The sequence below is a fragment of the Protomyctophum bolini genome (assembly GCF_963924005.1).
Source record: "Protomyctophum bolini genome assembly, chromosome: 7".
Classification (NCBI taxonomy): Eukaryota; Metazoa; Chordata; class Actinopteri; order Myctophiformes; family Myctophidae; genus Protomyctophum; species Protomyctophum bolini.
The window spans coordinates 11,209,214-11,219,495 of NC_137868.1; the positions used below are offsets into that span (position 1 = coordinate 11,209,214).

Here is a 10,282-nt window from a genome sequence, read left to right on the forward strand (position 1 = left end):
TGGTACTTGGGTGCCCAGAGAGCCAGACGTCTGGACTGCTGACATTATTTGAAAGCGGGCATAAAAGGAACGTTAAGAAAGAGAAAGGGCCGCATTGCTCCTCAGTTAAAGACCCTTAAAGCTCAACAAAGGAGATTACAATAAAATGTTTAATTGGTTGAAACAAACCCAGATGAACTACTGTTTCTGATTAGTGGTTTTTCATTCATTCAGGCTTGGAAAAGCAGAAGATACAGTAGTGCTTAATCCATTAAGACCTGACAAGATTCTACAAATGTCTTCTAAATCATGACAGTTTGCTGAAAAACCTATTTCTATGTCAGTGGTTCTCAAACTATTTCATGACAGGGTTCCAAACAATTTTGTATTTAGCCGCCGACCCCCATCAGAAGATTTGTTGTTCCAGGGATCCCCACAGAAGCAAATTCTTGAGGTAAAAAGGTTTGATGTGAAAGAGTATATGTCCAAAGATTTGCACCTTTTCCCCATAGAAGTCCATGTATTTGGGCCCAACTTCACCTAGACTGTATTACCTTAATCAAATGCTACCTTTTCTCTATTCACAGACCAAGATTGTTCATACAGTAGGTCTGCTTCCAAGCATCGAAACAAAGGATTCTGTAAGTCTTTTAGATTCCAGTTTATTCTTTCCTCCTATATTCAGCTATTAGTGTAGATTTTCGTCTTACACAAACATTAAATTCCCATTGACAATGGAGAATTTTACGTCATATGTGTCTGAGCAAATCGACATGTTACATGATGTACGGTGATAAGAGCTCCCCTCACTTCACACGGGTGTGATTGTTTACTCTCCCTCTCAGGAAAACTAAAAGGTTGGCAAGGAGTAACCAATGCATTTCATTTTTAAAGTCTACCAACATAACCATAACAAAAGATAGCGAGCCAGTACCACCTCAATAAACCTTGGCATGGCTTTTTATTTCAACCCGGACAGATTTGCATTTGAACAGTTACAAAGAAGGGGCTGGTTTGATGCAGCACAAGTGACTTGCGTCACACTGTCGAATATTTTTATGGAATCTTACTTTTAAATCGTTACTTATTTACATATCTGAATTGAATGTAGCTCTTGGTTGGTCGCATAAAAAATGCTCTGTAAAAATGTCACAACTGCATAGTAGCCATAATATTCATCAATGTTCAAATACAACTAAAATAAGCAGAAATTACTCTATAGTTTATTTTAAAATGACTATCCACATAATTCAATTGACCTCTTTTCTGCGATCAGAGTACCCACAAATTGTATTCCCCAAAACTGTTAAACATGTTATAGAACATGTCACATAATCACATGAATTATCAATCTTCAGCAGTCATTATCTTCTGAAGACATTTAAATGAACATAACCCTGAATACTGGCGTGGTACATTCAATTAAGCAAAGTCATCGCAATTAACACATTGAATAGCTGTTTGTATGCAGAAATATGTGCCAATAACGGACTGATTTTTGCAATGATAGGCACATTAAACATTAGTATACATCTATATAGCTTTGTAAATCTTCACAGGTAGTGTAAGGAAGCCCTCAGACTACTACCAGAAGTATGGTCTATATTGCCCACTAGTGGACGAAATGGAAATTAACTGTTAAAATGTAAGGGATTACCACTAGCAATCACAAACACGTGTGTATGCATGGAAATAAATCTGACACATTGCATGCCAATCATTTTAAAGCATATTTATGTACTTACAATATTTCTTAAATATTTCAATAAAAGGTCCCACCCTTTGTGAATTCGTTATCTGAACCTGAGCCCTTCAATACTCCAGTTACCCAAAAGGAGAAAACAACAGTATAATAGACATGAAGACCGATTGAAGAACCCGTTTTGATATGATGAGAGCAAATAAAAACCACCGTCTCATGGTGTGTTTTGAGTCAATTTTAGATGAAAAGAGCAGTCCTGAGTACAAGCCAAGGGTGAACATGTTCAGGAGAGGAGGAATAAAAGTGAGTTAGAGTAAATGATGATTGATGATGCTTGAGGAGGGGCTTCACATGGTTGCATCCGGAGCAGGGTGGGAGTTGGGCCCACAGTCAGTGGGCTGGGCCAGGCATTCAGGTAAATGGGGTTTGTGGCCCGGATTCTACTTTGCTGATGTCGGTTGTGGCAAAAGTTGTCTTGAGATCAATCCAGGCCATCTTTAATCTTATGACAATGTCTGAATGTTTCAAATGAAACCTGGGAAAAGCTGTTGCAGGAGGAGAATGGCTCCCACCACCATGAGGCCACAGAAGATCAGCACCAGCCATATGGGGAAGGAACCTGCCCAGGTGGAGGAGGCAACAGAAGATGAAGAACAGAAATTGGGTTAGTGTTTGTCACCTTAGAAAAAGTGCTGTGCATATTTGTAACTTTTGGGGTGGGGGTGGGGGGGGGGGGGGGATCTCGGCATCACTCACTTCTGTTGCGTACAGTATGCATCTGGCACCTGCTGTCCACCGCCACACTTAACATGGCTGCCTCGTTGTTCCCTTTTAAGCGTCTGCCATTCATAGTTTCAGGCAAAAAGGCCAGATCTGTCACGACGATGCCATGGGACTCCCGCACGTAGTACAACTTCTACAGTGACAAGAAGGACGCAGAGGTTCAGGGTTTGTTCACTTAACCCCATTACCATTATAAAATGTATAAAGAGCAAAGAATAGCAGATCAACGTGTGATGCATTGTAAGCTTGCAGATCTGCTATGGGTTAATGTGATTAACTCTCTGTGGCATTTGTCATTCGTTTGTTTTCCCAGATGTGGGTTTGCAGGGTGATGTGCATGCATGTTTCCTACCTGTAGCGAGAAAGCAATGTAGATAGCTACTGATCCTGTCACAGTTCCGAGACCAATGAACGTCCCCGAGTCACTATGGAAGAGGAGATTGACACAATTATGCAGAGGAGATTGACACCTTTATGCATTGTCATCGTCTTATTTGTGAATGTACCATTCCACAATATTAACAAAATAGGGGATAACAATACAACTCAGGGTGCAGTACCTTTGAACGTCCTGTATTCAGTTTTTTTCTTTTTTCTCTAAAGTTTTTTGGCTTTTCTGCTTTTATTGATAGTATCAAGTGAAGATGGAGAGGAAAGAGGGAGAGAAAGAAGGGGAGAGACATGCAGCAAAGCTCGTCATGAACGGGACTCGAACACACAATGCCAAATGTGGCATGTGCCTGGACCACTTGGCCAGCAGGCACCCCCTGTGTTTTAACCCATTAAAACCAGGTAAGCATAATTTAGCTGATAAAAAAATATATATATACAAAAGGATATATAAGCTTATAGCGCGCCATGAAGATCTGCTATTTTTGAATAACTTTTTAATCCTTTTTTAAAGTGAACATTTTTAATCTTTGCTTTTGGGGGTCCCTGGAACTAGAGCCCTGCGCGGGAGTGTTTTCTTAATCCCATTCCCGCCCGTTGGATTTCTGACCGCTCCCGCGATGATTTCATGCAGTGACCGCATGTCCGCCGCTCCCGCCCGCTACAAAAAAGTAAGTCCCATTTAGTCCTGCACCATCCCGCAGTTGTATCGTTTAGTCCCGCTAAACCAGCAATATTTCCATTGAGATGGAAAACAACTTCGTATGGTAAAACGCACAGAATCACTTTGATTACTAATGATTGACAGGTGTGGCCGCGCTCGTGCCTGCGGGGTGCACGCGATTTGGTTTTTGGAGCATGCCTGAAGATGTCTCTTGGGCTTTATTACAGAGTTAGATTCCACGGACTGTGCGTTGTCAGCAGTAAGGGAAATTACGTTCTTCTCAGACATATTCATATCTTGCTAAAAATGTATATAAGCGCTTTATCTGGTTAATTGCGGGATGATGCGGGCAATAACGTAATTTTGGGGTTCCTTGACATGCTATGATATAGCAACATGAATTGGCCACAGATCTTAATGGATTAAATGCGTCTTTTTTTTTTACTGTGTTTCACTTCAATATCTCAGAATGCAAGCATGCCCAAAGTCCGTACAAAACCTTATCAGACGACATCACACTGATAAGCACCAGCATGCGCACGCAGGCTGGCACCACATGAACCCCACCTCTCATAAAATGAAATGGATTATTTCTAACTGCACTCACGTGTAAAAGAAAAATGCACCATCAAACTTTCAGATGCTGTTTTTCTCCAAGTGTGGAGGAAGAATGATTAGGATTTTTATTGTGATCTCTCACCCTTGAAATATAATCCTTGCTTTCTGTTGTGTGTGAACGATAATGGAAATTCAAAGCAGTTGTCCTCAAAAGCACACACGACTACAGTCGCCGTCATAAAAACGGGAGGAACGCTCATTATCGTGGCAGCAGAGGCAGAGTCCGTTTGTGCACCCACAGCTGCAGCCCATCAAGTATAATTTATGCTCCGTCCCTCGAAGGTGTCACGCACGCAGACCACGCTCGAGAACAGCAGACCTAAGCTCACAACAGTTGCATCCGCGACGTGATATGAGCTTGTACAGTATATCAGCTGTTCTCTGCGCGCAACTGTTGCCCAATGAAGTATAAATGTCTCCCTAGAGTACGCCTCAACCGGCCAACACAAGAGGTTGAATGAACTGAAACCAGTGTTCCCCAAAACGGGTTGGGAGATCTGTCGAGAATTGATTACATGAAACAGTCACCCGTGCGACCAGTTGTTTGTAAACTAATAATTGGTCTGTACTGTAGTTTCAACATTTCAGCTCTTCTTACCCGACAGCTAGAGTGGAGATAACCTCACTGCCACACTGTGCCGTCAGCATGGGCAGAAAGCTCTTCCCGTCCCACTTGGAGATGTAGCAAGGAGGTGGTTTTCTCTCTCGTTTGTGGGGGATCTGGACGGTATAAAGCCTCAGGGCATCTTTTTGGTCTTCTACCTTACCGAACCTGAATCAAACATAAATTAAATGCATTTAATAGTACTCAGTTTTATAACGAGACAAAAGAAAACTATCCGCCAACCAGTTGCCATATGCGTGTCTGACCAGATTCATAGCATATTAACAATGAAGAGGTTTTTGTGAGGTCACAGTGAACTATTACACATTTTCCAAATACTAGACAAAAACAAACTATCCGCCAACCAGTTGCCATATGCGTGTCTGACCAGATTCATAGCATATAATCAATGAAGAGGTTTTTGTGAGGTCACAGTGAACTATTACACATTTTCCAAATACTACAGTACAGTATATAGTCTGGAACTACACCTCGCAAAATCCAAGGCAGGACGCCTTTTTATTTCCATTTCTATTATGCTTCAATAATTTTGATTTATATATTTGATACATTTGCGCGTAAATATGTGGGGCAGAGGCTTCACATCCGCTTTATCGCTTGTTCATTTAGCTTTCGTTCCTTCAAGTTCAGACTGTATGACAGAATCAGATGCCTTTGAAAATTGTGAGAGGCAACAGTCTGAATCGCGATACTACAGTGACCGTAACCTTTGACCACCAACTTCTAATCACTTCATCCATGAGTCCAAGTGGATGTTTGTGCCAAATCTCATGAAATTCCCTCAAGGCGTTTCTGAGATATGACATTCATGAGGTTGGGACATACATGCGGCCACAGTGTCCATGATCATCTACTGTATTTATAATAAATTAATCTTAACAGTCAACATGGACATTTATTTATGTACTAAACTATCACGTTCACAAGGTTCAAGGTTGGGACGGAGGGGAGGAACCGGATCCAACATTGAGGAACCGTTTGCGGAACTGGTTTCATCAGACTTCACATCTGCTGCTGCTATGCAGCTATGCTGCTATTACATTACCAGTGGTTCTCTAACTTTTTACTCTCAATGCCCATCATAACACTGAGAGGGTGCACATTTGGAACCCCCAACGTAAAGGGAACTGTTAACGAATCCTTTAGACAAGGGAAGGAACCGGAATCATTAAATCCCAAAGGATCCCAACCGTAGGCATAATGACAACTTTACCTGCAAGCCATGTAGCGATAGGCCTTGTCAGCAATCTGGGGCATGTTCTCATTCCAACGAAGACTCATGGCCAGTTGGTCACCACTCCACGTACTGCAGCTAAAGTCCCGACCAACAGTCACAAGATGCTATGTAGGAGCAGAGCACAAATCATTCCTGTTTAGTAATGAGCCAATGAAGCAGTTAGAATAGAATATCTAAGACTAAGATGATCTTTTCTTTGTGTCACCTGGTTCCCTGGACCGATATCCAAGTCCTCAACTTCCCCTTCATGAGCTTTGAAGTCAAACTTCTTCTTCAGAGATGGGAACTGGAGAAGTAAGGCCATAAACATTAAGATCATCATGTATTAGCTGTGTCATATCTGGTCTATTTCTTTATTACAATTTCACTAGTATTTATTATTATGTAATATTTAACAAAACATAAAAACATCATATAAAAACAAAAAGGTGTATTCTTTTAAAGTTAGGTGAATCATTTACCTCCCAAACTCGGACGTGACCATCCGTGCCGCCGGTCAGAAGAAGGCTCAAGTCAGCGCTGAACCTGACAACTTTCTGCAGTGGATCCAGAGGATTGATGTCTGACGTCACTTCACCAAAGTCCTCCACGGAGATCTGGGCGGTGTCGTCCTTCATCTCGGACGGGTCTCCAGCGGCGCCGTCTTGTCCTCCCTTTCCCCCTTTCCCAGCTCGCCGCCTGGCGTTACCTTGCTGCTCACTGTTGCCAGCTGTGGGAACGACACAGGTAGTTATGACTTGTATAAGAGGGGTTTTTTTATCAGGTGAGACCTGACATACAAACAGGCCCGTTTTTATTAGCGACCTAGTCATGATTGACTGCCCCCTAAGCCAATGGTAGTCTGAAACGCCGCCTAATCCAATGGGAGTCTGCACCACTCGTGTAGCCAATCACGTAGTAGCGGCCTAGTCATGATTGGCTGCCTCCTAAGCTCTGCTCCGCAATGCGGAAGTCAGTAGCGACTTTAAGCAACGACGGCTACGGCAACTGGAAATGGATCAGTGCTCGATACATAAACCTGCTCTCCATCGCAGCAACAGAACGTCGGAAAACGAACGCAAACAACGGCCGTGAGGTTGTGACACAAACATACACATACAAAAAAAATATATATGGGGTGGGGGGGGCAAACAATTATGACTGTGATCATGTCTTGTTTTTTAAGTAAGAACATTGCTGCAATGGTTTCCAGGCTCTTCCCTCCATAGTCCTTACCGTCTTTCGCGGCACCTTTGCGGCTCTCTTTTTGCTGACATTGCTTAAAGCGCATTAGGCTGCAGCTGCCGTCCTGCCCTGCGGCGATGACACCGTCCCCGATAGCCAAGTTCATAGTGGCGCGTGTCTGCGTGTCGTGAGCGTGAAGCAGGGTCGCACTGTACTGGTGCTCTGCAACCAACTGTAAACTTAAGAAGTGCTGAAACATACAGAAACATAGAGGAATTAAGACTGGAGCCCACCTTACAACCTTCTCCTGGTCAGATACCAAAAAAACATTATCTGATAACCCCAACACTTTTAATCTAAATGTGTGAGTGTGTTGGCGCTTACCACCGCATTCTTAATGCCCGTTTTGGAAGCTCCGCCTCCTCCTGCCGTGATTACCATCCCCGTTTTAGGGTCCACCTTGATGGTATACAGGGGGAACGGGGCTCTGTAGAGATCTGGCACCTTCCGTCTCCCCATTGTTGTTTGGGTTGTTGTTGTCACGCAGGCCTCTTCATAAAACGTCAATCCCACACCTGTGGAGAGCAGTGCATTAGTTCGAACCAGCACAAAGTGTAAGGAGTTACACTGCATGGGGGCTTAAGTTGTGACAGGACAATAAGAGCAACCAGCCAGTAAGTAGCCTTGGGAACAAAGTGTTACTGAGGATATGGGTCAGGAATCAAGAGCCTAATCTCTCTTTTATGTAGCATGAGATATAGGCAGCGGTGGCCGAACGGTTTGCGGAGCGGTCTTGATATCGGAAGGTCGCTAGTTCGTATCCCCGGACACTAAACGTTAAAATTACCACCGCTGAAGTGCCCTTGCATAAGGCATTGAACCCCTACCATGAAATGTTCTATGAGCAGGGCCTGGCTGTAAACAAGTTCTTGAGCTTAGTCCAGTTACCCTGGGTAAACGTAGTACTGTACCTTTCCTTTCTTTCATGAGGTGGCTTGATATACCTGTACAAGTACATCCCCCAGCCATGATGTGATGCACATACAGTACAAGTAATACTGCTGGACATGGCACTAGTATGTCGCAGGGACTTACCCTATCCAGTCCTTAATGCTGAGTGCCAAGCAGGGAGGCATGGGGTCCCATGTTGGGACGTCCTAACCACAAGGCCACTGAGCCAGTAACCAGTGCCACTACACTGACTCACTTTGGGTTTTTTAAATTATTTTCACATTTCATCATCATGTAGCTTAGATATTTCCAATGTTATCCACCCCACCCCTTCCTTCTCCCTACCCAAGCACAGTGACAGACCACACAAAATCGTATAATCAACATTATAGAAGAAGTCAAGAATACATAAAGGTCTTTCGTTGTATACACCTTAAACTGGGTCATGCCTAACGTTCTACTAACTAAATCATAACATAATCTATCCACAGCTTCCAAAGGATGGCAGTTTAAGGCAAGCAGGACAGTGAGTTCTTCCCTCTTCTCAAGGCAATTGACCCATGTCCCCCCCAGTGATGTGGTGGCCTTATGTCACTATGAAGCTGACCCATGTCCCCCCCGGTGATGTGGTGGCCTTATGTCACTATGAAGCCAGCTGGCTTTTAGCTTGCAGCGATGACGACCCTACTATAGTACTCTGACAGCCACAACCATGAACACAATCACCAATTTCGTTCATAAATGTTAACATATACTCGTGACATAATCATGACCAAAGGTGAACGTACATTAAAAAAAAAGAACAACATTAAACATAACAAGATAGCCTACAGTGAAGGCTTCAATCCTGTCTTAACTTGACACAGCAACATTAGCTAATATGCCTGGTGTGTATAGTATACTTAGCAGCGCGCCGGTGTCGCGCACTGAAAACAGCCCGATCTACAAGCTCACAAGGCGTCGCGCTGAGACGCCTTGTGAGCTTGTTGATCGGGCTATTTTCAGTGCGCGACACCGCCACGAAACCAAGTATAAATCCCCCTAGTCTACTTACTGTACAACCGGTTTAACTGTTGTCGGATGCATTATAAACTATAATAACGTCAGTGGAGTGGATGCCTCTATACCTGTGCACTGGTGCAGCCGGGGTTTCTCTTCAGATGGTATTTGATCAGCTGTGTAATAACGCAGATAGTCTCATTGTGAGCTGTCAACAGCAGGATTTGGGCGAGAAGAACGGTGGAAGCTGCTAAAGAGCTAGCCTAGCACTGCAGCTGTGTGTTGCTAAAATCCCAAACCAAAGCCACTTCCCTAACCTAACTACACGTCAGCAGCGTGCTCTACGTAATGACGTCAGAAGGACCCCAACGGCCACCCCCCGCATTGCGACGTGTTTCTGTTTTGTTTATAAAGCCCACCGGATTAGATGATCTGATTATAAAAAGGACAATCAAAATCACGCACAGAATACTAATCAGATTAGATCTCAATCTCAAATAATTTCAATTCAAAGGACTCAAGGAGCAAATCAAGGCTAGGTTTGAAAGCAAATTTACCTTTACCTTCACTTTCTTTTCCCACTAGACAATAGACATTAAAAACAAAGCTTCAGACCTCTCAAGACAAAATCATGTTTAGGAACTTACCTAATTAAGTCCTACTCATGTGGGATAGCCAGCCACTCTCAGGCCAGGGTAGGTAAAGGACAGAGCAGCCTACAGCCCTACACTACAGCAATTTACACAGAAAAGACTACACAGAGACTGACTGAGACACGTCACATACCCATCAATCATGTACCTGTCAAACGTGTCAAACTACTTCAGTACAAGACACACATGAGGCACACCAGGGATGGAGCAGAGCTCCACTGATCACAAATTAATTCATTGTACTGCTATGCTACCAACATGTCTGCGATCATGGTCCTAGAAAAGTCTTCTAAGCTAACATCAGCTATTAATTATTTTCGCTGAACGTTTTCTTATGAGACTGTAGGCCAGAATAGAAAGGCTGTAGTTCATGTGGTTAATAAAATAGACTGTACTTTGCTACTTTCGTTTAAATGTACCCATTCTACAAACTGTTAATACAATTTCCAATCAATCAATCAATGTTATATTTCAATGTCGTTTTTTATAGATGTAGGATGCTGGCTGGGACTTGAGG

General features: G+C 43.2%; 1 protein-coding gene across 1 annotated transcript; it reads right to left on the reverse strand.

The window, feature by feature from the left end:
- Positions 1-633: 633 nt before the first annotated feature.
- preb (prolactin regulatory element binding) lies at positions 634-9,387 on the reverse strand. Its single transcript, XM_080769058.1, has 10 exons — positions 9,241-9,387; positions 7,547-7,737; positions 7,214-7,412; positions 6,460-6,707; positions 6,204-6,284; positions 5,975-6,102; positions 4,735-4,908; positions 2,817-2,889; positions 2,438-2,597; positions 634-2,300 (listed from the first exon to the last, which is right to left on the reverse strand). The coding sequence occupies exons 2-10, from the start codon at positions 7,679-7,681 to the stop codon at positions 2,206-2,208; spliced, it is 1,293 nt and encodes a 430-aa protein (XP_080625184.1). The 5' UTR covers positions 7,682-7,737; positions 9,241-9,387; the 3' UTR covers positions 634-2,205.
- Between the last annotated feature and the right edge of the window lie 895 nt (positions 9,388-10,282).

What these genes read in the sequence shown, in the direction of transcription:
- preb (XM_080769058.1), bottom strand. Translation starts at nt 7,681, where the DNA reads ATGGGGAGACGGAAGGTGCCAGATCTCTACAGAGCCCCGTTCCCCCTG. An exon ending in TATCGCTACATGGCTTGCAG is followed by an intron (nt 4,909 to 5,974) that starts GTAAAGTTGTCA and finishes TGTTTGATTCAG; the next exon opens with GTTCGGTAAGGTAGAAGACC. An exon ending in ACATTGCTTTCTCGCTACAG is followed by an intron (nt 2,598 to 2,816) that starts GTAGGAAACATG and finishes TTGTCACTGTAG; the next exon opens with AAGTTGTACTACGTGCGGGA.